Genomic DNA, 27350 nt, shown 5'->3' on the forward strand with positions numbered 1-27350 from the left:
CTGTGGTGGTGGTGGTGGTGGTGGTGGTTTTGGTGATTAGTGATGGTGGGGTGGTGGTGGTGGTTGTGGTGGTGGCGGTGGTGGCGGTGGCAGTGGTCATGGTTTTAGACAGGGTCTGAGGCTATGCAGCTCAAGCTGATATGAACCCACTCTGCAGCCTCCTGCTTTTGCCCCGCCCCCCAGTCATGGGATTGATTACAAGTATACACCACCATGCCAAGTGATACTTTTCTTTGGTATATTTTTTAGTGTGTGTCTGTGTGTGTGTATGTGTCTGTCTGTCTGTGTACATGCATGCACAATGCCTGGGGAGGTCAGAAATTAGCTAGATCCCCTGGAGCTGGAGTTACTAGAGGTTGTGTGCAGCCCAATGCAGGTGCTAAGAATCAAACTTTAGCATTCTGCAAGCACAGCAAACTGTGAACCATCTTTCTAGAACCTTCTCTTGATATTTTGAGCTGAATCTGGCTGTGTAGCTCAGGCTGGCATTGAATGAACAATACTCCAGCTTCAAGTCTCCAAGAGTTGAGATTATGTCCAGCCACAAAGATTGTTTGTTTGTTGTTGTTTGGTTTTTTGAGGCAGGGTTTCTCAGTACAACAGCTTTGGCTGTCCTGGAACTTGCTTTGTAGACCAGGCTGGCAGTCCAGGCAGAGCTCCGCCTGCCTCTGCCTCCTTAATGCTGGAACTAAAGGTGTGCGCCGCCGCCGCCGCCGCCGCCGCCGCCGCCACCACCACCACCACCACCCCTGCCCGGAAAGACTTTTAGGACTTAAACTAAGTCCTAAGCAGGATTTTGTCGTGTGTGTATCTATGAAACTTACAAAGCAATACTATGGAAAGCTTCAAGTTTCCTTGGACCTGGGCCACCCAGCTCTTCTCAGCTCTCCTTGGGCAGTTGTTGACTATCCGTGCCTCTCTTTTGCTATCTGTAAAATGGGAATAGATGGCCGGGTGGTGGTGGCACACGCCTTTAATCCCAGCCCTCGGGAGGCAGAGGCAGGAGGATCTCTGTGAGTTCAAGAGCTGCGGGCCTCAGGAATATATCATAAGAACTCAGCTGGTTATGGCAAAGTCACTACCTGGAGGGATCAGGGAATTCCTCCAGAGGAAGCCAAATCCCAAGGAGTTTTTGGTGTTACTTGGCTTGTTATATATCAGCTGTCTTCTGTTATGAAAATCATGTGTGCCTTCATAGTTTTCCCAATTGACTTTTCCCTAAGAAGGGCTAACAGTGTGGACTGATCACTCTCTGGACATACACACTCCAGGTATTTGGAGAACAGCCTCAGGAAAGGCTTTCTCTGGAATCAGATATCTTCCCTAGCCACTTTCAAGGACTACAGGAAACACCACCCAGGTGGTCGCCCAATTTCTGAAGACTAACAATGATAACAGCCCACATGCAAGTCTCCTGACCTAAGGTAAATTCCACAAGGAGACACCGCCTAGGAGAGGTGGACGTTAAGTAATAGCTTTACACAATTTAGCTCGGACCCTCCCTTTATATACCGGGACTTCCAGGGCATGGGAGAGAAGAGAAAAGAGAATGGAAGAACTAGACAGGTAAGAACTTGAGAGGAACGAACTGAGATGGGGAAGAACTAGGTTGTAGGGCTAGAAAAGAGAGGACCAGAGGAATGAGATGGAAGATGAGGAAGAGTCAGATGGGGAAGTACTAGCTGGGTAAGAAAAAGGTGAAAAGGACCTAGATGAGGCAGAGTTAAGACGAAAGCATTAAGATAGAACTTAGAGGGAGCAGTAGATAAATATAGAGAGAAATCAGGCAAGAAAGGAGCTAGACATGAGAACAGAACTGAAGCTGTGCATAAAGGATGTTATGCCAGAGGAATTAAAGCAAGTGGACTATAGAGCTCGGTGTGCTGAGATTCTATTTCCTGAAAATAGTCCTCGCCATTAGTAGTTCTCTCTCCTGAGCCCCTGGGATGTATAATATTAAGGCTGGTCCCGCTAATATTATACAAGATTCAAGGCCAGCCTGGTCTACAGAGTGAGTTCCAGGAAAGGCGCAAAGCTACACAGAGAAACCCTGTCTGGAAAACCGCCCCCCCCCCAAAAAAAAAAAAGAGAATGGATGGTATTGAGAATGTGACTGGGGTCTAAGAATAAACACCAAGGCATCTTGCTTTACAGTAGCACAGATACGCCGTACTCAGTTTAGCTGACTGGTTTGAAATATCCAGTCTGAACCATATATGGGACCCTGTTAACTCCGCCAAGATGTGTAGACCACATGATGACAATATTTCTCATGGGATTTACCACCTCAGAGTTTTGTTTTTAGTTTTGCTTTTTGTTTTCTTTGAGATAGACTCGTATCCCAAGCTGGCCTCAAACTCAGCGCAGCTGGGAATGACCTTAAACCCCTGATCCCCTTGCCTATCTTGCAAGGGGCAGGCGTGTACCACCACACCTGGTTTCTGCCGTGCTAAAGATCAAACTACCTGCTTATGCATGCTAAGCAAGCACTGTACCAACTGAGCTACATCAGTTTGTTGTTTTGTTTTGTTTGCAACAGGGTCTCGATATGTAGCCCAGGCTGGACTCAATTCTCCCACCTCAGCCTCCTGAGTGCTAGAATTACCAGTGACTGAGGCACCATGGCCTGACTTCAGATTTCTTTCTGTGTTTACAAAGCTAAGCATGCCCTCCTCTCTCCCCCTTCACTGGCTGCTGAGGGTCCCAGGGACTCTTTTGTTCAGTCCCTCCAGGTCCTTCCCAATAAGACCAACAGCAAAAAGGTCACTTCACTGGATGTTTAGACAGCCATCGTCTCACTTTGGGGGTGTCACTAGTGGAGAAAACACCCCTTTGCTGCAAAAAAAAAAAAATCCATCGAAACTAAAGAAATCAAGAAGTGAGGCTGTGCTCTGGGGTAAACTGGTCAGTGTCAATGGTTTCTCAGACTTCTGCAATGTGAACCAGGCATGGGACATCCCCCATGAGGGCCCCCGATGGAAGCTGTTGAATCAGGCCTGGCCCATGTGACTGGAAACTTCAGCTGCGGTTATCTAGGAGGAGAGCCCTGCCCACAGGCTGCCAGTGAGGCCACACAGTTAAAGCCACTTTCCAACAGGTGACTCTGGCAGGTAAGCAGGAACTACCACATCCTCTGTGGTTTAGAAGAGTGCATTCCCTGGCACTTGCCCCATCAGGGAGCTTGACCTTTTCCCAGAAAGCTTGGAATGAAGCCTGTGTAGTATCATGTGGCTTCTCATGGTCTGGCAGACAACTTGCAAGGATGGTCTGTCCCTACAGCCCCTAACCCTTCAAGACTTCTAACCCAGCTTGAGGGTCTCATGAATGTATCTGGACTCCGAGGAGAGGTTCAGAGTGGGAAAATGACCTTTATCCCAGCACTTGGGAAGTCAGGGGCAGACGGATCTCTAGGAGCCCAAGGCCAGTCAAGGCTACATAGCTAGCCCTTGTCTCAAAAAGTAGATCAAGAAATGTTCGAACAGCTAGTCAGCAACTGATGCACCAGGTTGTGGTGGTATTGTGTTCCCCAAAATATTGTGTACCTTAATAAACTTATCTGGGGTCAGAGAACAGAAAAGCCACTAGTTAGGCAGTGATAGCACACGCCTTTAATCCTAGCATTCCAGAGGCAGAAATCCATCTGGGATGAGTTCAAGGCCATATTGGAAACAGCCAGGCATGGTGACTCACACCTTTAATCCCAAGAAGCAAGCCTTTAATCCTAGGGAGTGATGGCAGAAAGCAGAAAGGTATATAAGGCGTGAGGACCAGAAACTAGAGGCATTTGGCTGGTTAAGCATTCAGGCTTTTAAGCAGCGGTTCAGCTGAGAGCCATTGGGATGAGGACTCAGAGGCTTCCAGTCTGAGGAAACAGGACCAGCTGAGGAATTGGCGAGGTGAGATAGCTGTGGCTTGTTCTGTTCTCTGATCGTCCAGTTCACCCCAATACCTGGCTCCGGGTTTGATTTTATCAATAAGAACTTTTAAGATTCCTGCCACACCAGGTCTTTCTTTATTACAGGGCCTCTCTCTGCAAGGGCATCTGTGCCAGCCAGGTCCAAACCTAAATCACCACCATCACCCAGGCTACCCAGGTTCCCTGGAAATGTCACCTGCTGGGCATCAGGGGGTGGGGGTGGGAGAACACAGAGGCTCTGAGAGGTCACACTGCTGGTCCCTACTGGCAATGCCATCTGCTAGTAAAGCCTCACCTGACCTAGTGAAGCCAGTCCTATGCCCCACATGGCCAACAGGAATGCCCCCCAACCTGCTCCACCAGCATCCTGCCCCAGCTCAGTAAATGGCTCCACTGTCCCCCAGCTGCTCAAGCCATACCTCTGGGCATGTCTGAGTCTCACATTGCCACACCCACAAATCTGGTCAACAAGTCCTGCCCTCACAGCCAGTGTTCACTGTCATAGCCCCTCCTGTCCCCACACAGGGAGCCCCATCCCTTCACAGCTCTGCACTCTTCGAGCACTTTCTGCCATCAGCTGTTTTGCCTGGCTGCCCTTGTGTTGATTTCCAGTAGTCCTAGGTGGACGGGGCCTGGTCCAGCTCCTGAACTCTCCTTGGCTCTCCATGAGTTCACAGGGACAAGTGGCTGGGGCTGCAGGCCCAGGACTCTTCTGGCCCCCACTTTCCCTGGCTTACCCTCTGACATACCCTTTACCCCCCGTAACTCCTGTTCAGAGGTCATTGACCCCAGGACCAGGGGACACCTTACTTGTCTCTGTCACTATGGAACAGTATGGTAAATGCTGTAGACAGGTCTCCTAGGCTTTCGAGGTCTTCATTTGTCCCCTCTGTGCAGAGGTGCATGCAGGTCATGTTTCCAGGCTTCTGGGCTGGGCCCTCCAGTCTCTTTGGCCTTCCTAAGGCCTACTGAGCATCATCACAGCCAATCTGTGCACGGACACCTTTATGGCCTGACCTGACCTCAGGAGTCCAAGGCAAGTGTCTTTCCTGACATTTATCCCATAGTATCAGGTTCTGTCCAAGGGGTTTCAGATGAGTGCTCTCATGCAGTACTTAAAACAAGCAAGCATTGCTGCTATGTGTCATTTTACAGGTCAGCAAAAGAGGTCCACACCCAGTGAGATGGCTCAGGGGGTCAAGGCACTTGCTGCCAAGCCAGAGGACTTGAGTTCAATCCCCAAGACCACAGGCCAGAAGAAGAAAACTGACTCCTGAAATTGTTCTCTCATCTTCACACAGGCCCCACCCGCGCGCACGCGCACACACACACACAAAATACACATCAATAATGTTTTGTTTTTAAGAAAAGAAAAAGAGACCCAGGGAGGTTAACTGATAAATCCACAGTCACACAGCCTGGAAGACATGGAGGCAAGCTTGAGTCTGCATGCGTAAGGCTCAATTAACTACCGTGGTGTGCACCAGGGGCTGTGTGTTTGTGGACAGTTTCCCTTCTGTCTACTCTCTTTCTGCTTGTCCATTTTCCATCCATCTGCTTTGTCTCAGGTCTGTTCCACCTGTGTCTCCCAGCATGCCCTTCTGCCTGCCCATCTGCCTGCCTGTATTTTTGACAATTCTATCTCCCAGAATATTGGTTTTTCTGTTTATCTGTTCTGTCTGGGTATTGTCCCAGCTGTCTCTCAGCGTCCCCCACCCCACCCCCGCTCCTGTATGTCTACCTGCCTCCTCTGTTGTGTCTGGGGACTGCGTCCCCTCATCCCCCGCCTTTCCCACCTCCCCCCTCACCGCTCCCCATCCCCAAACTCCTGCCTCCACCCATGCAATCCCCAGAATCAGTATCTGGCGAGCTCCGGGCGGAGGCCACACTGGAAACTACAAGTCCCGGCAGCCCGCGCGGCTGAGGCGGACGTGGGCGCCGCGGGGGGGTGGGGCTTGACGGCCGCAGACTGACTGCGGCACCGTTCGAGCCTCGGTCGCGTCGTGCAGGTGCTGCCCAGCCCGGCCCCTCCGCAGCCCGCCGCAGCAGGCGCCCCCGACCGTGCCCCGGGGCCTCGCACGCCGAGCCCAGGCCGCGGGCCGTAGCGGCCGGCGATGAGCGCGAGGAGCCGAAATGAGCGCAGGTGAGCCGCGGCCCGGCCCTCCCTTCGGTGCTCATCCCCAGGCCCCCAGAGAGCAAGATTTAGGATGCCGCTGCGCACACCCGGGGCCAGAGGGTCTCTGGGGCCGGGGAAGGGGTGGGGGGTCTGCCCTCCCCACCCTCTCTGAATGCATTCGATCCTGAGTGACAGGTCCAGGTGAGGGACGCGGTGCACCGCCCTCGGGCCTCTGAGCAGTCACCCATGTGCATGAACAGCGTTAGGGAAGCCATCTCTCGGCTGGGCCTGGATGGGGAGACCTGAGGCAAAGATGCACTCTTAACCCCCAGGCTCAGGCCCCACAGAGAAAGCTTGTCAGTGGCTAGGTCCAAGGACCACACCCTGCATGGCCCCCGTGCCAGGCTGAGTGTCTTAGGCTGGAACCGAAATCCCACCTGATGCAGTTAAGGCTTCTAGACCCCGGCTGCTCGCTAGGTGCTAGTAGCTAGCGTGCCCAACCCCCAGGCTCTGTTTCTCCCAGCACATCTCTGGCCCAGTCCACAGGCCCTATCCTACAGTGCCTTAAGTGAGGGAGGGAAAAGAATGGGGGGGGGACGAGGGGGCAGCTTGTGATAAGAACTGCCTGCCCATCATGCACCAGACCCTGGGTCTGCACCCGAGCAAAGTCTCTAAATTCTAGAATCTAGCCAAAGACCTCCCAGGTGCACACTCTCCCCGCCTGATGGAGGCCAGGAGCTCCTAGCCATGGGGGAGCCACCATAGTAGATGCTGGTGCCCTGGGTCGCTGGCAGATCCGCAGCAGGAAGCTGAGTCTTCGGCAGGAAGTAAGAGGTTCCCAAATGGCTTTGCCTCTGGCCCCTCTGCTCTACGGTGCTGGTGCGGCTGCCCCAGGGCAGTGACCTCGCCCCAGCCCTGTCTCTGGCGGTCACGGCCGTGTGACTCTGTGTATGCTGTCTCTCTTGGCCTGCCTTTCTCGGGCTTTGTGTTTATGGTGCTGGGTATCAAACCCAGGCCTTGTGCTCTGCTCTTGAGCTATATTGTAATCTTTGGGTCTTACTTTTTTTTAAAAGATTTATTTTAAAAGATTATTTTAAAAATATAGTTTTTAAAGATTTATTTATTTGATTTGATTTTGAAATTCTAATAGTGTGGGGGAGTGGTGGTTACAGGAGGCTGTGAGCCACCTGACTGATGTTAGTTCTGAGAAGCACACTCTGGAAGAGCAGACTATGCTCTCAATTGCTGACCATCCCTCCAGCCCCTATTAGTTTTGTTTTTTGAGATTGGGGGTCTCATGTAGCCTAGACTGGCCTTACATGCAATGTGTAGTCGAGGATGACCTTGAACTCCTAATCCTGCTTCCATCTCCAGCGTTGGGGTTACAGTCATGGGCCACTAAACTTAGCTCTCATTTTAAGTGTGTTATAAATTGTACTATTACTTTGTGTGTACATTCACCCCCATGTGCCACAGCCTGTGTGTGAGGTCAGAGGATGGAATTCAGGTCATCCGGCTTGTGTAGCCAGTGCCTTTACCTGCTGAACCGTCGCCGCCCCTCCCCCACCCCTCCCCCACTCTCATGAGAATCCTTATCTATGCTTTTCCTGAGGCAGCTGGCCGTGAGGGTGAATTAAAGGCTCTGTTCATCACAGCCAATCATTCCAGCTTCCCCGTTTGGGGCCATTGATTCTGGGCCTGAATCTTCACAGCTCTGTTCCTCGGTTTCCCCATCTTTGAGGGGAACATCTCAGCAGTCCCTCCCTCAGAGGGCTGAGGTGAACTACAATGTTGCCACTGCTGTCTCCCTCAGGCCGCCTTGGCTGACTCCCGAGAGAAGGGGCAGCTCACAGAGCCCGCAGCCTGTGCCAGCCAGCTTCAGGCTGCCTGACTGGCGAGCTCTGGGACACCTTCCCTTGAAGCCAAGTGCTTTGAAGATGTCCTGTGTTCCTGCCAGACAGTGCCCTGGGCGTGGTCCTCTTGGGCACTCTGGAGGTTTCCTCAGATGTGACTTCCTCCTTTGGCAAGCTGCCTTCCCTCCTTCCCTGGCTGGTTGTGAGCATCCTTGTGAAATCATGGGTGTGTGATAGACACTCGAAAGGAACTTTCCAGATTAGATCCTGGGGGCTGAGGGTAAGGGCTCTTTAAGGAGGAGGCTAGAGACGTGGGGGATGGGGGGGTGGCACAAGGTCACTGACCCCTTCTCTCCCTGCTCTGCAGTGTGCGGTGTGAGTCCATTCATTCATTCACTCAGTGCTGGCTGCGGCAGCAGGTGCTGTGAGTAGTACAGAAATCAATGAGGGAGGGTGACCACGGGGACTCTGAGGAAGACAGGCCCCTTCCCAGTCTCCCGACAAGCCTTTGGCAGAGTGGCTGCGGGAGGCTCAGTACTTCCATTTGTGAACCACAGTCAGAGGCCATCCCTCAACACTTGGTAGGTGGATTCGGGTCAGATGATCCACCCAGTGTTGGCTCTGTGCCTTCTTTATCAGTCTGAGCCCCATCCAGCTGGTGCCTGCCCCACGGTCCTCAAGCCACAGGAAGGAGCTGACGTTCAGGCCTGGAGGCTAGGTTTCTGGCTTGGTGATGAGAAAGGAGAGGCCAGCCTGGGAAATGGGTCAAAGGAGCATCCATGCCCTGGTGGGAAGCCGCCTGCCTGTACCAGCTTCAAAGACTTCCGACGCCCTCTGTGGCTGAGGCTCACTGCTCTCTCTCTTTGTGGCCAGCTGCATACATCGCTACACACACTATCCCCTTAGAGATTGGAAATGCACTCCCAGAGAGGCTGGTTCACCTGCTTTATGAATCACAGCTTGGCAGAGAGGACAGTTGATGATGAAGACATTAACTATGGCTCTTGGACAGCGCGTACCTCCCCACCCCTGTTTCCCAGCCCTGGGACAGAGGTGAACGTTGTGCTGTTGGCTAGGGTTGTGTGGAGGAATAAGCAGGTGGTTGTATAGCCTTGTGGGTCCTTTGAGACCCTGAGGTGCTGTTTCCCAGTCGCCTGGAGGGTGGGTGCGCCCCCAGCCCTGACATTGTAGGCAGATGACGGGGCCTCTAGCAGGACAAGGCTGTAGCTACTGTGGCCAAGGACCTGAGAACCTCCTCCTGGACCTCCTGTCCTGAGTTCACATCCCCTCTGTGAGAGCCAGGCTGCTCCCTAGGGCCAAGGGACAGAAATGATGTTCTTCCTGGCTGGCTCCACCCTCACACCAGGGTCTGTCTGTCCATCTGTCGGTTCCTGAGGTCGGTCCCTTCCTAGAGCACACCACATGGTCAGTCATTCGTTTTCTGTGGAAGGTGGGAGGGGCCCCACTGGTGGGCCTCTGGTTCAGCTGTTTTCTCTGGGTCTTCCATTTAAAGAGGCCTCAGGTGTCGCAGCACAGATGGGCTCCTGGCTGTTCCTTGTAGGTGTGAAAGCCCAGGACTCAGGCTCAGGCCTCCTGGCCCGTGGGCCTTTGTGCCCTAACCCCAGTTCCCTATGTGCCTGAGTGGGCATCCGTCCTAGGAGGATTATGAACAGCTCTGGCACGTGGGAAGTGAACTCTTCTTCAGTCCTGGTTGCCCCTCCCAGATTTGTCTTTATACAAGACCAATAAATCCATTGTTTAATTACAAAAACAAACAAATCCAGTCTGAAAGCAGCCTGCCTGGGCATGCCTTCTGGTGCTCCAGATCCATGCTGTGTGATCTTGGGCGAGTTACTTAACCTCTCCCTTTCCTTTAAAATGGGGAGAGGAGTCTGGAAAGATGACTCAGTGGGGGAAATGCTTGCTATGTAAACATGAGAATCGAGATTTCGGATCCCCTGCACCAGCGTAAAACTGGCACAGTGACCCACATCGGAATTCCAGTGCTGTGGGGACACAGACAGGTGGATCCTGGAGGCGATCTCTGGCTGGCCAGCCTAGACTAATCGGTGAGCTCTAAGTTCAGGGAGAGACCCTGTCTCAAATGAAGTAAGGAGGAGAATAATAGAGTAAAATCCCCAGCGCCGACGTCTGGAGCGTGTGTGTGTGTGTGTGTGTGTGTGTGAATGAGAATACACCTGAGCCTGTATGTGCACACACAAAACATACCTACACACAAATAATGAAAAATAAAATGGAGATATAACTGACAGAATTATTATGATAGCCGTGTGAAAAGGGCTGGGAGCAGAGACCCACACATGACTAGCCACCAAGCCTCAAGCACAGGAAGCCTCTGAACCACAAACCCAGCCTGACAGGTCAGGATTCTTTGATGGTCTGGGAGAAACTGCAGAAGCCTCAGCCTACAGGGACTGAGCAGACAAGAGACTAGGGATGCTGTGGGGGAAACAGTTGTGAGTGGAAAGTTTGGCCTGGTTGGGTGGAAACATCTAGAAAGACTCCTGCCCTGGAGATGGGGAGGTGGGAGGGCAGGGGGTTCCGCCCCAGCAGCCGGTGCCAGTCCCTGCTCCTGACAAGGTCGGTGTGGACTTGACATGGTAGGGGATCTGGACACTGCCTGAGCTGGGCACCGGGACTGAGTAAGAACAGCCCCAACCCCTGCCCGAAGGTGACAGTTAGGGAACGTGGGAGAAATGCCGTCCCCCACGAAAACAGCAGCAAGACACAGGCGTCCAGGGTAATCATGTGCCTCTCTCCAGCTCCTGCCGGACACATGAGGGAGCAAGACACTCTTAAGAACCAATGGGCCAGTTAGCTCACAGGCCCAGAAGGCCTGGGTACAGAGGGACCAGGCTTGCCAGACTTCGGAAGGAAGAGGCAGCCTGGGGGTGTGGCCTGGAGTGGCTCACCTAGCGTCGCAAGGGCCTGGTTCCATCCCCAGCACTGAAACCAGAAAAAGGAAAGCGCCCTCTCTTCTGTGACCTTCCTCCTTTCTCTCCACAGACAGCAGCCCGCTCATGGGCAGCACGCCCCCCAGCTATGGGACCCTGATGACAGGGACATCAATCGATCCCCTCAGCTCCTCAGTTTCATCCGTGGTAGGTAGTGGTGGCGGATGGAGTGGCCCTCCAGCCTGCCCCCAGCGCCCCGGCTTCTGTTCCGTCCCGGCCCGCCCCCTGCCTCATCGGCCCTTGTCACCTGCATCCACAGAGGCTCAGCGGCTACTGTGGCAGTCCATGGAGGGCCATCGGCTATCACGCCGCGGTCTGGATGCTGGCCGGGATCCCCTGGCTGCTATTCCGCTGGAAGCCCTTGTGGGGCGTGCGCCTGCGCCTGAGGCCATGCAGCCTGGCCCGCGCCGAAACACTCGTTATAGAAATAAGAGACAAAGAGGTGAGTGGGGCCACCCGGGACTGAGAAAGAGTGGTGGGATGCTGGGCTGCTCAGTCCAACCACTGGCCCTTGGAGGAGGGGGTTGGGGGGAAGGCAAGCCTCCATCTTCCTGCTTGTACCTCCGCAGCCCAGGGGAGGCAGTGGACAGAGACAGGCCAGGTGTGGCTGGCTGGGCTCCCGTATAACCCTGGAGCTTTTTCTTCCTTTAGAAAATGCTTCATTAGTTTCCATAATCAAACCCACAAATACAAGACCTTCCCTCGAGCTGGAGACGGCTCTGAATGGGAGCTTCCGTTAGGGTGCCTACTGCCCTGGTAAACACTATGACCAAAAAGCACTTGAGGAGGACCAGGTTCATCTCACTTCTGCTTCCACGTCACAGTCCCTCATCAAAGGAAGTCAGGGCGGGAACTGAGGCCGGAGCCGTGGAGGACCCTGTGTGCTAGCTTGTACCCCGTGGCTTGTCCAGCTCTGCTCAGTCTGCTCTCTTATACTATCAAGGACCACAGGTCCAGGGTGGTCCTTCCCCCAGTGGGCTGGGACCGCTCACGAAATCATTCATTCATTAGTCAAGAAGATGTACCATAGGCTTGCCCACAAGGCAATCCAATGGGGGCATTCTTCCCAACTGAGGTTCCCACATCTCACATGACTAGCTCATGTCAAGTTGACAGACAACTAACGGGAACAATGGATAAGGGCACTTGTTGCACAAGCTTGAGGACGGACCTGAGTTCGAATCTCTAGCCCCCATGTAAAAAGCTGGGTATGGTTGCCCGGGTGAGGGAGCAAAGAGAGCAAGATCTCTGGGGCTTGCTCCCCTGCAGCCTACCTTCAGGGTCCAGGAGTGACCCTGTCTCAAGGACGCGAGGCAGAGAGCAATGGAGCAAGGTCCCTGATGTCCTGCCCTGGAGTCTGTGCGCACCGCCACACATATGTGCACGTACACTGTGCTCACGCGTGTGAAGACTATTGGATATACTGTACTGCCTGTCTAAAAGGAAAGCTCTGTATCATTGGCTCAGCTTTCCACAAGGCCGCCTGGCTATGGGACTGCCCTGGAAGGATGGGGGTGCTTTCTCGAGGCTGAAGTCACACCTCTGTATTCCAGGGTAGCTCCAGGCAGCTCTTCACAGTCCAGGTGCAGACTGAGGCTGTTGGCGAGGGCAGGTGAGCCAGCAGGTGTCCTGTCCAGTGATGGGTGGGAGGTTGGGGCGGCCCCTGGAGCTGCAGAATAACTCCCAACCCTCTCCAGCCTGGAGCTGCCCCGACAGGCCCAGACAGAGGATGGCCGGAGTCAGGCGGCTGTGGGAGTGGTACCCGAGGACTCCTGGGAGGACACCACCCAGCTCCACAGTCAGAAAGAGGCAGTGAGTGACGAGCTGGGCTTGACCTGGCCTTGCCCGCCCGTCTCTGGGCATCTGGGTCCCACACTCTGTGGGAGGACTAGGCTGGGGTGCTCTGTGTCCCTCTGGCTCTCTGTGGTCCCAGAGGTCTGGGATGCTGCCAGACTTCCAAGTTTCTCTTTCCTGTGATGCTGTCCCTGTGTCCCTCCCCACTGTCTGCATGTGGATGCTCCTTGATGCCGGGCCACCTCCCACTGGCCTCCCCTCCCACCCAGAAACAGGTGCTGCGCTATTACCTCCTCCAAGGCCAACGCTATGTCTGGATGGAGACCCAGCAAGCCTTCTGCCAAGTCAGGTAGAGGCCCCAGATACCACACCATCTCCAGCAGGGTGGGTTTGGGTACCAGGACATGATGGGGCTGGCCTAGCCCGGGCTCCTCTCAGCTGCCCTGGAATCTTGGGCAGTTCAATAAGCCTCTCTCAGCTGGCAGCTGCTTCCTGTAAATGGGGGGTGAGGGTACAACTCATCTCATAGGGTCGTTTTGAAGGTACATCTGCCAGGCACCACACCCCAGGCTCTGCCTCCCATGGTGTCCTGAGGTTGAACCCTTAGAAGCAGAGTTCCAGATGTGAGGGTGAAGGAGGCATTGGGCTAGAAGGTGACCCCGGACAGCCCTGGGGAAGTGCCAGGAGAGGGTGCCAGACCTTTTTACCACCAAGAGTACCAGGGATACCCTTGAGCAGTGTGGACCATGCACCTCAAGGATGACAGAGACAACCTTCAGCTCCCAGCTGTGAGGGGTGGTGAACTGCTCCAAGGAAGGTGGATCCAGCCACACTTGGGTCCTTTTGCCTGTCATACACCCTATGCTCACACAGCCAGGACAGTCCTTGGGTGAACTTGGGTGTTTGGAGGGGAAGATGGGTTCCCTCAGCCTCTGCTGCAAGGCAGTGACAGGAACAAAGCTCACTGGCAGACTTGTCACTGAGCATTGACATCATCGCAGCTACCCAGCCTGGCAGATAGCTACTGGCCCCATTTTGCAGATGAGAAAATAGTGGCATAGAAAGATCAAGTGACTTGCCTAAGGTATCATCGGTGTAAATAATGTTTGTAACTGACCATAGCATCCCCATCACTAGCCTTCCTTAGTGAGGTGAAGTTTGCGGCCTAGTCACAGGAGTGGGTAAGCTGAGTTCTCTCCTCAGGGTTTAGTGTGACTGAGGGGGCCTGACAGCCCCGGAGCCCCAAGTTCTCAGCCTTGATGAGGTGCAGAGCTCAGGCCCTGTCATCCATACCGTGTCCCTCCCCTCCCTCTCCCCCCTCCCCAGCCTGCTGGACCATGGCCGCACCTGTGATGACATCCACTGCTCCCGCTCCGGCCTCAGCCTCCAGGACCAAGCTGTGAGGTATGTGCTGCCCCGGCCCCCGGGGTCCCGCCTGTTCCTCCTTCCCACACTCCCGTCTTCCAATTGGACCTTCTCGGGGCCTTGGTTTCCCCAGTGGGAAGTGGGGTTTGCTGACACCCTGGGCCAGCTCGGTGGCCTCCCTTTTTACAGGAAGACCATTTACGGCCCCAATGTGATCGGCATTCCCGTCAAGTCCTACCTGCAGCTGCTGGTGGATGAGGTAAAGGACCCTGGTGTCCAGCTTATCCTTATCCAAGTAGGGGGCAGTGACAGGCAGTGACAGGCAGTTCCAGACTCTGGTCTCCTCAGCCTGAGAGCCCAGGTTGAGGACAGGGAGGGTCAATGCAGAGTGTAGCATGTAGAGGGCCACGGCAGAGCCACAGAGTCAAGCTCAGCCTCGAGCGAGGAGGTCACCGTTCGAGCTGGTCCTGCCCCAGAGCCCAGTCCTGCTCTGTCCTCTTGCTTCCTGCCAGTCCTGTGAATAAGGATAAGGACTATACAGTATGTCCTCCCAGGAGGAACTCAGGGCAGGACAGGACATGGACGCGGTCACGCATGGCCAAAGGGACCACCTCTACTTAGAAATCATGTCCCAGCCTTCTACAAACTGCAGCCTGACACCCATTCACTGTTTGGTTTTAGGCCTTACCCCTCTGGTGTCTCAGTCTCTGCTTCCGGTGGTAGCACCATTTTGTGGGATTATCCTCACCATTGTGTGGCACTTAGAAAGCGTGGCCAGGGTCTGACATGTCTGGGGACAAATGTCTGTGTCCTCCTTGCTGCAGCTTGGGGGATGTCAGGTAGAAGAAGCTGGGAGTGGGTCTAGGCAGGAGACTGGCTTGGCTTTGATCGGGGGAACAGCAGCCACCCAGCTGTCTCCGGGCTGCCCAGGGATGCAGTGTTGATGTGTCTCCCCGCTCCTGCAGGCACTGAACCCCTACTACGGATTCCAAGCCTTCAGCATCGCGCTGTGGCTGGCCGACCACTACTACTGGTATGCCCTGTGTATCTTCCTCATCTCGGCCATCTCCATCTGCCTGGCTCTCTACAAGACCAGAAAGGTGAGCGTGGGTGTTCAGTTGAGCAGAGTGTCCCCAAGGGGCCGCCGCCCACTCAGCTCTTTCTCATCCCTCTGTCCCACAGCAAAGCGTGACTCTGAGGGACATGGTCAAGCTGTCTGTGCGGGTGCAGGTGTGCCGGCCTGGAGGAGGTGAGGAACAGGCAGGAAGGAGGGAGGCTGGGCTTAGGAAGCGGCAGGGCAGCTGACCCTCACTGAACCCCATCTGCCCACAGAGGAGGAGTGGGTGGACTCCAGCGAGCTGGTGCCCGGAGATTGCCTGGTGCTGCCCCAGGAGGGTGGGGTGATGCCATGCGATGCTGCCCTGGTGGCTGGCGAGTGTGTGGTCAACGAGAGCTCCTTGACAGGTGAGCCCTGCTTGCTCGAGGCCCGGAGCCCTTCCCTGCAGTCCAATCTTCTGCCTCTCAGCAGAAGCTGCAGTTGAATTTTTCTTTTTCTTTCAAGTAACAGTCCTGGCTTCAGTACTTGCTACCCATATGCCTTTAAACACTCAGTGCCTCAGTTTCCCCACCTGGAAAATGTGGTTGTCAGTGATTGTGGGATAGATAGGGTGTGCCTAAGCTTTCAAGTCAGCATCTGTGGACGGCTTAGACTCTAAGCCGTGCAGAGACAGTGGCCTCTGAGCCAGGGTCCCTGCTTGTACCCCATGTCTCTTCCCCATGCTCACACCACCACTGCAGCTCTTCCAGCTGCATGCATGGACTCACGATCCTCTCTAGTTTTGTTCCGTGTGCTCCAAATGCTTGTCCACATGCATGTAGCGCTCCACTTGCTGCCTAGGAAGCCATGGTGCAGGTGGATGGGGACTGACGTACTCCAGGGTCTCCAACCAGTGCCGACGGCGATGCCAAGAGCAGCCTTACCTGGGCTTCTCTCAGTATTTATGAGATTCGTGCAAGAGCCTGTCACAGGGGCTCATGCCTGTGATCCTAGCACTCAGGAGGTTGAGGCAGGAGGATGACTAGGTCCAGGCCAGCCTGAGCTAAAAGTATGATGAGAGTGGATGGTTGTTTCTAGAAAAGTTCTGGCCTGGGGTTTTTTCCTGTTGTTTCTGTGTGTGTTTGTGTCTATGGAGCTAGCTGTTGAGTCCGGGACCTTACTCTGCCCTGTATCTTAATCTTAGTTACTTTCCTTTGTTTTTATTTTTGTTTTTTTTTTTTTTACTTTGAGATAGGGTTTCTCTGTGTGGCCTTGGCTGTCCCAGAACTCACTCTGTAGACCAGGCTGGCCTCGAACTTAGAGATCTGCCTGCCTCGGCCTCCCAAGTGCTGGGACTAAAGGCATCTGCTACTTCACCTGACTCCTTTAGTTACTTTTCTAGTACTGTGACAGAACACCGTGACCAAGCCAGTTGAACCTTGTAAAAGGAAGTGTTCAATTGAGCTTACAGTTCCAGAGGGTTATTATTCCAGAGGGTTCCTTGATGATGGAACAGTGTATGGCAGCAATAACAGAAGAGCACTCACATTTTTTTTTTTTTTAACATTTATTTATTATGTGTATAGTGGTCTGTCTGCATGCATGTCTGCACACTAGAAGAGGACACCAGATCTCATTTAGATTGCTGTGAGCTACCATGTGGTTGCTGGGAATTGAACTCAGGACCTCTGGAAGAGCAGCCAGTGCTCTTAACCTCTAAGCTGTCTCTCCAGCCCGAGAGCTCATGTAGGAGGCAGAGAGAGAGAGAGCTAACTGGGAATGACTGGAGGCTTTTGAAGCCTCAAAGCCCACCTCCAGTGACACACCTCCTCCAACAAGGCCACACCTCCTAATCCTTCCCAAACAGTTCCACCGACTGGAGACCAAGCATTCAAACATGAGCCTAATGAAGGCCTTTCTCATTCAGACCAGGGCTACACCAGGTTAGGTTGTCGTCTACCACTAAGCTACATGCCCCACTCCTTTATATCCACTTTGTTTTTGAGTCAGAGTGTCACCAAGTTACCCAGGCTGGCTTCAGATTCACTCTGTAGTCCTAGCAGACTTCAAACTTGTAATCCTCCTGCCTCAGCCCCCTGAAGAGCTAGGGTTACAGCACTGCACCCCTACACCCAGCTGTGTGATTTTACCTGTATGATAAGCTAATGAAAGCAAACACAGTTGTAATCCCAGCACTCAGGATGCAGAAGCAGGGTCACCCCAAGTTAGAGTCCAGCCCGGGCTACACAGTGAGACTCCATCTCAAAACAGTGACAACAACTACAGAACCCTCAAAAACAAAAAAAGAGTAAAAGGTGCCAGGTGGTGGTAGGGCACACCTTTAATCCCAGCACTGGGGAGGCAGAGGCCTGCCTGGTCTACAGAGGGAGTTGTAGGACCAGCCAAGGGTACACAGAGAAACCCTGTCTCAAAAGAAAACAAAAAAAGCAAAAGGACTGGGCAGTACTCAGGAAGTTGAAGTAGGGGGAATCCCGAGTTCAAGGTCATTGACTACATAGTAAGTTTGAGGCTAGCCTGGGCTACATGAGAAAAGTCTGGCCTTCCATGGACTGTCCCACACCTGCCTCATCTTAGGGACACAGACAGCCTGGGCTGCTCTTGAGTGCAATTAGAAATATGCATGCTGTAGATACCCAATAATCCTGTCCTCACAGGAACTCAGTAATGGATTCCCCTTTGCCAGGCAGCTTGTCCAGGGCTTTGTAGAGATGACAGACACCCCCATGCAAGTATCCTTATTAGTTAGATGTGAGCTGGGCATGATGCCGCACACCTTTAATTCCAGCACTCAAGAAGCAGAGGCAGGTGGATCTCTATGAGTTCGAGGCCAGCCTGGTCTGTGTGGTGAGACCTTGTCTCAAATCAAAAAAGCACAAAGAGTAAGATGTGACCAATACTGGTGGCTCACACCAGTGCTTTCCAGAACTCGAAAAGCTAAGTCAGGAGATCACAAGTTTGAGGCCAACCTTGTTACATAGCAAGATCTGTATAAAAATCCACAAAATGATCCGTGGTAAACTAACTCCAGGAGGAGAAGGGCTTCCCAAGCCCTGGCCACCAATGCGTACACATGCTGGCACTGACCGGCCCAACTACCCAAAGCGGGTTCCTGGTAACTGGCTGCCTCCCCTCAGGATTGCCTCACGGTCTCAAGTCCCCCTTCCCTCCTGCTACCCACCCAGTTACAGAGTTAAGTGTGGCTTCGGAATAGTCGTGGAATAAGTCAGCTCTTAGCTCTGACGTGGGAGGGAGTACCCTGAGGGCCCCTCATGGACCTCACCCCATGTCCCTCCCAGGGGAAAGCACCCCAGTGCTGAAGACGGCCCTGCCAGAGGGGCCCAAGCCCTACTGCCCAGAGACCCATCGGCGGCACACACTCTTCTGTGGGACCCTCATTCTGCAGGCCCGGGCCTACCTGGGACCCCGGGTCCTAGCAGTGGTGACCCGGACAGGTACCTATCTGGAGGCGGGAGGAGCAGTGAGGCAGGACAGGACAGGGCCTGCAGCCTGGGCCCCTCCACCACCCTGCCACCAGGATTGACCAGTCCCCCGCTGGGCCCTTAGGTCCCTTCCTCTTTCTTTAGTTTTGTGTGTGTGGGTGTCTTGCTGTTTGTCTATCTGTGCATATGCATGCCTGGTGCCTGCAGAGGCCGGAAGAGGATGTCAGATCCCGTAGAACTGGAGTTACAGACAGTTGTGAGTTGCCATGTGATACTGGGAAATGAACTTGGGTCCTTTGGAAGATCAGGAAGTGCTCTTAACCACTGAGCCATCCTCCAGCCCCCAGTCCTTATCAGAAGTTGGGGCAGACTGTAATCAAGCTTTGCCATGTTTGTAGGAGACAGCAGGGGTCCTCCTGTGGGAGGGGAAGGGACTTGGTCCTCTGGGCTGTAAATGAAACCACCCACTTGAGAGGCTGTCCTCGAATTCCACTCTTAAAATCCCTGTGGAGGACCTGGTGGCGCACACCTTTATCCCAGCACTGGGGAGGCAGAGGCAGGTGGATCTCTGTGAGTCTGAGGCCAGCCTGGTCTACTGAGCAATTTCCAGGCCAGCGGGGACTAAATAGTGAGATCTTTCTGAAATAAAACCCTACAGAGGCCATGCACTTAAAATCCCAGCTACTGGGGAGGTAGAGGCCGGAGGATAACAAGTTGAGGTCCAGCCTGGGGGATTTAGTGGGACCCTCAGTCAGAATGAAAGTGAAATAAAGGCTGCAGAAAAAACAAGTACCAGAGCATTCGCCTTGTTGGATGAGGGTTCAATCCCCGGAACCACAGAAAGAAAATAATGGAACAAAAACTGTGGGGGTTGGGCAACCTTGTGAGTTGCCATCTGTGACCCCAGTCCAGATGACTGGCCCTGTGAATGTCATGACCCCAGGGTTCAGGCAGCGTGCAGGCCAGGGAGGAGCTTGCCCTAACCCCTCCTCCATCCCTTGGCTTCCTGCCCCCAGGGTTCTGCACCGCCAAAGGCGGCTTGGTGAGCTCCATCCTGCACCCGAGGCCCATCAGCTTCAAGTTCTACAAACACAGCATGAAGTTTGTGGCAGCGCTTTCTGTCCTGGGTGAGTCGGCAGCTCGCCTCCCTCTGTGTCAACCATAGCTGGGCCCAAGTCCCGGCCAGGCCCGAGTCCCGCTTACCCCTTGCTTTCTCCCCAGCCCTGCTTGGCACAGTCTACAGCATCTTCCTTCTCTGCCGCAACCGGGTAAGCCAGAGGCCGGGTGTTGCTGCCATCTTGCAGGGCCGATCCGGCCGGGCTCTATGTTCACAGTGCCTCCTGCCAGGTGCCTGTGAACGAGATCGTGATCCGAGCTCTGGACCTGGTGACGGTGGTGGTGCCACCTGCTCTGCCAGCCGCCATGACCGTGTGCACGCTCTATGCCCAGAGTCGGCTGCGCACGCAGGGCATCTTCTGCATCCACCCTCTGCGCATCAACCTGGGGGGCAAGCTGCGGCTCGTGTGCTTCGACAAGGTGGGGCCTGGCTGGCAAGATTTGGGGGACTGGGCACTTCAGCAGTCAGCCTGCTGGACCTAGACCCAATTCACACGTGGGAACATTCAGGGCCACCCTCCACAACCTACCCATCCCATCTCATGCCTGGCAGATAAAATGCCTGAAATCATGTATTTAATTGTTCAAGAACCATTTGGTTCTACTGTGCTGGGCAAGTACACAGCACTGGAGTTCAGTAGTGACCAGGACAGGGGCACTGGTGTGTGTGTGTCCCCACTCGGTGAGCACACCAGCGGTACACTGTGTGGACGGCGGGCATTAGGGGAGCCCAGAGCTGCCTTGATGGGACATGACCAGTTTCTCCCTCTGAGCACTCCCATGATGAGGGCGGGCAGACCAGGTGGGGAGGAGCAAGGGTCTGTGGTTCCTGAAGGACACAGTGAACCTGGGACACACGGAGCAGTGGTGACAGCCGAGAAGGACCAGGTGGGCAGCAGGTGGTGAGCAGAGGCCTCACGCTGACCCATCAGGGCCGTGAGCTGAGGGAAGGGAAGAAGGATGGTCAGACCCAAACAGGGCTGTGGAGGTTGACTCCAGCAGGGACACAGGCTCGGGAACAGGCCTCCCGTGGCCCTTGCTCTGGCTCCTGTGGGACTCACCCGGCCTGGGTGTGGGGACCAGCTCAGCATGGCCTGACTCAACAGAGGACTCGGCCCTGTCCCTCTGCAGACAGGCACCCTCACGGAGGACGGCTTGGACGTAATGGGGGTGGTGCCCCTAAAGGGACAAATGTTGCTACCACTGGTCACAGAGCCCCGCCACTTGCCCCTGGGGCCCCTTCTCCGAGCACTGGCCACCTGCCACGCCCTCAGCCAGCTACGTGACACCCCAGTGGGCGACCCTATGGACCTCAAGATGGTGGAGTCTACAGGCTGGGTGAGGAGGCCGAGCAGGCCAGGCCCCTGCCTCAGGGCAGCTGGGAATGCTACCTGCTGCTCCCTAGTTGTCTCTGTCACACCTGTCGTCACCGTCAGTCATGGGAGAGCCTCGTGTTGAGCGTCTGCTCTGTCCTGGCGCCCCACTGTGTCCACCTTTTCTCGTCACTGCCCCTGTGGCCCTAGCATAAGCCTGAAACCTGCTTCCTGGAGATTTTAATAACTTGCCCAGGATTTCCCAGCAACCTACCGGTGGGACAGCCAGAGTGTGGATTTGAGTCTGCACAGATCCAAAGCCCGCGTTAACTTGTACCCCTCCGGTCATGAAGTCTTCCATGAGTCTAGTCCTGCTGCCCCTCTGTTTGTCAAGGCCCTGGTTCCCAACCTCCTTTGTTTGCGCCCCAACCAGGTCCTGGAGGAGGGTCCAGCTGCAGACTCAGCACCTGGGACCCAGGTCTTGGCGGTAATGAGACCCCCACCCAGGGGGCCCCGGCAACAGGGAATGGTAAGCTGCGGGATGAGTGGGGCTTGGGGGCCTCAGGACTGGGCCCCACCGCCAGCCCCTCAGCTCTTCCCCCACCCACAGGAAGAGCCGCCGGAGCCAGTCAGCGTCCTCCGCCGCTTCCCTTTCTCCTCCGCCCTGCAGCGTATGGACGTGGTAGTGGCATGGCCAGGGGCCACCCAGCCTGAGGCCTACGTCAAAGGCTCCCCCGAGCTGGTGGCCAGCCTCTGCAGCCCCGAGACAGGTGAAGGGGGCAGGCCCAGAGTCCACTGTTGGGTGTGAGCATGGAGTGGGGGTGGGTCCCAGCCTCTGACGCCCCCGCCCCCCGTGCCCTGATGACACTCCCTGTCCCTGCAGTACCCGGCGACTTTACCCAGGTGCTGCAGACCTACACGGCCGCTGGCTACCGAGTCGTGGCCCTGGCTGGTAAGCCGCTGCCCATCGCACCCAGCCTTGAGGCCGCTCAGCAGCTGACCAGGTGAACCCATCCGGGGGGTGCGGAGGCAGGTGCCCCATCTAGACTCTGGGAGAGGGGCACTGATTCTCCTGCCTGCCCTCTGACCCGGGGATGCTAACCCTCTAGGGACACTGTGGAGCAGGAGCTGAGCCTCCTGGGGCTGCTGGTCATGCGGAACCTACTGAAGCCACAGACGACCCCAGTTATCCAGACTCTGAGGAAGACGGGCATCCGCACCGTCATGGTGACAGGTATTATGGCCCCGGGGACCTGTGAGGAGGGTACAGCCTGCCCTGTCGTGGGCGGCTTCCCAGCATGCCCTGCTGCAGCATCTTTTGGAGCCAGGTCCTTTCCCCATCTTTTCGCAGTATCCGTAATGTGTCACTGTGTGACAGAGGAGGACAGAGGAGTCCTGAGAGCCAGGTGGAGTGTCAGCCTGGGTTACAGCCCAGCTCTTCACCTGCGGGGTCACCGGGAGGTCTCCACCCGGGTTCCAGGTCCCTTCTCCGTGTGGGACAGTGGTGTCAGGCTAGAAGACTGTGACAACCTCATAAAGCAGGAAGGCTTCCCACTGGAGTGAAGGACCGTGGCTGGCAGCCTGGCTTTCTCACACACCCCAGCCCTGCACTCACTCACAAGTACTCATGTGTCATGCCCTGGTCATGCAGCGGCATGCGGAGTGCCCAGTTGCTCCTCCGACATACACTGAAGAAAGAGGTCTAGGGACATGGCTAGACGGCCCAGCTCAGCCATGCTGGACACAGCGCTTGTGGATGGGCCACAGGCCCCCTGGGACAGTGGTCGACTCTGACCCTGCCTCACACTCCTAGGGGACAACCTGCAGACAGCAGTCACTGTGGCCCGAGGCTGTGGCATGGTGGGCACGCAGGAGCACCTGGTGATCATCCATGCCACCCACCCTGAGCAGGGCCAGCCTGCCTCCCTCGAGTTCCTGCTACCAGAGTCCTCTGCCGTCACGAACAGGGCTAAGGTGAGGCAGACCACCGACTCTGGCCGCACTGTCCCCGGCCGCCCCGTTCCATGTCACCTGACCCGCTTACTAAGTTGAGTTTCCTGATCCCTAGGACCCTGCCCAGGCCACAGGCTATGCCCTGGAGCTGGAACCCCGGCCCCGCCACTTGGCCCTCAGCGGGTCCACCTTTGCCGTCCTTCAGAAGCACTTCCCCAAGCTGCTGCCCAAGGTAGAGCTGCCCAGGGCGGGGCTGAGCGTCGCCCGTCTCTGCTCGACAGGTGATGCTCCAGTCTTCCCCTCTCACGCCCCAGGTCCTGGTGCAGGCCACCGTCTTTGCACGCATGGCCCCGGAGCAGAAGACAGAGCTAGTGTGCGAGCTGCAGAAGCTTCAGTGAGTGCTGTGTGTGGTGTGCCAGAGGGCCGGCGGGAATGCTTGTCTATACGTCCCAGTCCCTTCCTCGGGCATTAGTGACCCTCCCTCCACCTTCCAGAAGCACCCAGGAGCCGGGCATGCTGGCCTGTGCTGTCATCCCAGCACTTGGAAAGCAGAGGCAGGAGGATTGCTGCTAGTTCAAGACCAATGTGAACTATGTAGGGAGACTGTCTCAAACAAGCAAGTTAAAAAAAGCAGGACTGATGTAGCTTAGTGAGTTCAGGCCAGCCAGGGGTACCCAGCAAGGCCCTGTCTCAATAATAAACAAGTAAATAGTAAACAACACTTAGGTTGGGCTGGATGTGTGGTAGAGAGCTTATCTAGCATTTAAGACATACTGGGATCTATCCCAAAAACAGTAAAAACGGGTACCCAAGCAGGCATCTCTGTCATGCCTAAAATAACTACATCTGTTTACCAAGCACCAGCTGGTCGTTAGGCTGGCCTCTCCCTGGGGCATGGAGTTGTTTCACGGGCCGTATCTACTCCCCTCTCTGTCAGGTACTGTGTGGGCATGTGTGGAGACGGAGCCAATGACTGTGGAGCCCTGAAGGCAGCTGATGTGGGCATCTCGCTATCCCAGGCAGAGGCTTCAGTGGTCTCGCCCTTCACCTCCAGCATGGCCAGTATTGAGTGTGTGCCCACCGTCATCAGGTGAGGCGGGCAGGGCTGGTGGGTGTGGTGAGGCGGGGCCTGCCAGCAGCCTGAGCCCCTGATGGCCTCCTCTGCCTCCTAGGGAGGGCCGCTGTTCTCTGGACACTTCGTTCAGCGTCTTCAAGTACATGGCCCTCTACAGCCTGACCCAGTTCATCTCGGTCCTGATTCTCTATACAGTGAGCATCAGACCCCAAGCCTGCACCCCACCGGTGTCCCACCAGGGAGGAGTCAGGGAGCTGTGACTTGTCATCTACCTGCCATGGCTCAGGTTCATGGTTCAAAACCACTGGCCATGAGTCCCTAGAAGTGGGGCTACTGGTGTATGCTAATAGCTGTCTCTATCTCCTCAAGCTCCTAGTCTGCAGGGGCGAATAAGGCAGAGCCCAGGCAGGAGTGACACAGAGCCTTTCCCTGCCCAGAGCGTGTCCTGTTTGCCACCCCCCTCCCTCCACCCCCACCCCCGACTACAGAGGTGCAGTGGGTCAGATCCAGGTCTGCCTCGGTTTCTCTAGAGCAGAGAGAGGGGCCCCACCAGGCAGCCCCTCTGCTCCGTCAGGCTGGGGTTTTGCTATCTGTAAAGCAGCCTTCCACGGGAACTTTAGACTCTAGCGTCACCAGGAGGGCAGGACAGCATGTCACGTATCAGACTGCGCCGTAGATCGGTGGGAGCATCTTTCATCAGGCTTGAGGTCCACCACTGTTAGCTGAGGATGCTGGGTCAGACAGTGGGCGGAAAGGATTCTTCTGGCTCCGTGGGGACAGGGGACACCATGGGGCTCTGCAAGAGCTGGTCCTCAGCGTCTCCTCTGTCCGCTTGCCTGCCACAGATCAACACCAACCTAGGAGACCTACAGTTCCTGGCCATCGACCTTGTCATCACCACCACCATCGCTGTGCTCATGAGCCGCACGGGCCCGGCACAGAAGTTAGTGCGAGCGCGGCCACCGGGGGCGCTGCTGAGCGTGCCCGTTCTCGGCAGTTTGCTGCTGCAGGTGGCCTTGGTGGCCGGTATCCAGCTGGGGGGCTACTTTTTGGTGGTAGCCCAGCCCTGGTAAGTCGCAGAATCCCTTGCACCGGTACTGCCCCTGCCTCTGACACCCCTCACTCTTAACCTAACCCTACCACCCTGGGCCCTAGGTTTGTGCCTCTGAACAGAACAGTGCCCGCACCCGACAACCTGCCCAACTACGAGAACACAGTGGTCTTCTCTTTATCTAGCTTCCAGTACCTCATCCTGGCTGCAGCCGTGTCTAAGGGGGCGCCCTTCCGCCAGCCGCTCTACACCAACGGTGCTGCTGCGTGGTGGGGTGGGGGTGTCGGGCTGAGGGGTGGCAGCTGGCATGGAGAAGGGACCCTGAGTCGAGTGCGCACCTGTGTGTGGTTGTGCGTGTGTGCGTGTGTGCATGCGTCCCAGGGCGCAGCGCCATTGCTGACGGACTCCCCCACCCCCAGTGCCCTTCCTGGTGGCCCTGGCGTTCTTGGGCTCTGTCCTGGTGGGCCTCATCCTGGTCCCCGGCCTCCTGCAGGGGCCACTAGGACTGAGGAACATTGCGGACAGCTCCTTCAAGTTGCTGCTGCTGGGCCTGGTCGCCTTCAACTTTGTGGGCGCCTTCATGCTGGAGGTAGGGTCCACACTGAGGGATGCTAGGGAGGGCCACGGAGGAGCCAGGCCCAGCCGCCCCTCCACACCCTTCCCACTTGCCCTCTGCAGAGTGTGCTGGACCAGTGCCTCCCGCCTTGCCTGCGGTGGTTCCGGCCTAAACGGGCCTCCAAGAAGCAATTCAAGCGACTAGAACTGGAGCTTGCTGAACAGCCCTGGCCCACACTGCCCATCGGCTCTGTGAGGTAGTGTAGGCCCGGAGGGCATGCTGGACACTGGATCCCCCTGCCCCTGAGCTGTGACTGGACCCATCTCGAGAAACAGCACCCATCACCTCCCACGGCTCCCAAGTTGGCTGTTGTCACATTCCTGCCCGGACACTGCCTGGCCCAGCCTTCCCTGAACCCGCCTGGGGAAGTGCTGATTGTTATCCCCCACCTTAGACCATCCTGTGTAGAGATAGCAGCCACCAACTCCAGCCAGAGCTGCAGTCAGTGGAGCAAATAAAGTGGTTTTCCTGCCTCGGCAACACTGGTCTTGGATCTGGGCACTGTGATGTGTCTGACCGTCCAAGTCCCATGGTCACCCTTCCTGGTCCCACTGGACACCTCGGAGTGTCCATTTCATCTGACAGTGTGCTTCCCATTGTAGGTGGGATACCTGATGCATACATACAGCTTAGTCTCTCATTCATGCCGTCTCGTGCCCTACACCTGCAGGGTCCGACCCCATTTTATAGATGGTGATAGCTAAACTGAGGCTGGGGGTCACAGCAGTGGCTGCACTGTGCCTGATCTCAGCTTCACTGTTTCTAGCCCTCCGACCCCAGCAGGAGGGAGGAGCCATGGGCTTGCCCTCAAGCTGGGGCTTGGTAGATAGAGCCTGTGTCTGAGAGCCAGCTCACTGGGGCTGTCTTCTCCGCCTGCCACTCCCACATCCTCAGATGTGTTTGTGGTCTGGTTCCTCAGATCAAGCCAGGCTCTAAGCCCAGGTCTCCCAGCCAGAACCACAAGCCTGTCCCCCTGGGAAGGGTGGATGCATCTGACCTCACCCCACCAGTGGGCTGCTGGCCAGGCTCCTCTGCTCTGGAGATGCAAGTTGGCTTGGCTCCTCCTGGGCAGGGAGGACAAGAAAGAAGGGCTGGTTCCTCTTCCTAGGCCTCCTCCAGCTTTGTTCCTGGAAGCCTGGTGGCTCCACAGGCCACTCGAAGCTCAGGGAATGTTGAGTCAGGCCGCGGTGAAAAGGGATTGATCAGCATATACTGGCTCTAGATGTGACTGGACTGAGTGCGGTGGCAGTGGACAAGACCAGTGTTCTGTTGCTGCGAAGACATCATGACCTTGGCAAATCGGAGCTGGCTTACAGGTTCAGAGATTCAGTCCGTTATCATGGCAGGAAGATGGAGGCAGACATGGTGATGGAGAAGGAGCAAGAGTTCTAAGTCTGGATCCACGGCACTAGCCTGGCTTGAGCTTCTGAAACCCCAGTGACACACTTCCTCCAGCAAGGCCCCACCTACTCCAGCAAGGCCACACCTCCTAATAGTGCCACTCCCTTTGGGCCTGTGGGGGCCATTTTCATTCAGACCATAACAGTCAGGATGGCAAGGTTGGACAGACTTTGCTGACACTCCATGGTTGGGCAGGCATGTGCCAGACCTAAGGGCCAAAGCAGAGAAAGAGTGAGGTCAGCCTTGTCCACATGCAGCTCCTAACTCTGGGTGAGGCTGATAGGGTGAGGGGAATCATCCATGAACAAG

The 27350-nt window shown here is 55.6% G+C and overlaps 1 protein-coding gene across 13 annotated transcripts; it reads left to right on the forward strand.

Annotated features, from left to right (window-relative positions):
- The first annotated feature begins 5849 nt into the window (after positions 1–5849).
- Atp13a2 (ATPase cation transporting 13A2) lies at positions 5850–26120 on the forward strand. 13 transcript variants are annotated; one of them, XM_042272230.2, is made up of 29 exons: positions 5850–6059; positions 10913–11007; positions 11120–11302; positions 12414–12472; positions 12558–12672; positions 12924–13003; positions 13981–14058; positions 14209–14278; positions 14985–15119; positions 15202–15268; positions 15352–15483; positions 18373–18528; positions 19533–19643; positions 19738–19784; positions 19864–20052; positions 20764–20970; positions 21379–21474; positions 21556–21715; positions 21829–21949; positions 22055–22179; positions 22759–22919; positions 23014–23130; positions 23213–23292; positions 23836–23988; positions 24071–24167; positions 24819–25042; positions 25129–25280; positions 25444–25613; positions 25703–26120. In XM_042272230.2, the coding sequence occupies exons 1-29, from the start codon at positions 6050–6052 to the stop codon at positions 25838–25840; spliced, it is 3528 nt and encodes a 1175-aa protein (XP_042128164.2). In that variant the 5' UTR covers positions 5850–6049; the 3' UTR covers positions 25841–26120. The 13 variants fall into 13 exon arrangements, with proteins under 13 accessions (XP_042128164.2, XP_042128167.2, XP_042128168.2 ...); XM_042272233.2 differs by having other exon boundaries at positions 25518–25613; XM_042272231.2 differs by having other exon boundaries at positions 5874–6059; positions 12930–13003.
- The last annotated feature ends 1230 nt before the right edge of the window (positions 26121–27350 follow it).

Source organism: Peromyscus maniculatus, chromosome 2 (assembly GCF_049852395.1).
Source record: "Peromyscus maniculatus bairdii isolate BWxNUB_F1_BW_parent chromosome 2, HU_Pman_BW_mat_3.1, whole genome shotgun sequence".
In the NCBI taxonomy this organism is placed as follows: domain Eukaryota; kingdom Metazoa; phylum Chordata; class Mammalia; order Rodentia; family Cricetidae; genus Peromyscus; species Peromyscus maniculatus.

What these genes read in the sequence shown, in the direction of transcription:
- Atp13a2 (XM_042272230.2), top strand. An exon ending in CTCCAGGACCAAGCTGTGAG is followed by an intron (nt 14,059 to 14,208) that starts GTATGTGCTGCC and finishes CCCTTTTTACAG; the next exon opens with GAAGACCATTTACGGCCCCA. An exon ending in TCCTTCTCTGCCGCAACCGG is followed by an intron (nt 19,785 to 19,863) that starts GTAAGCCAGAGG and finishes GCCTCCTGCCAG; the next exon opens with GTGCCTGTGAACGAGATCGT.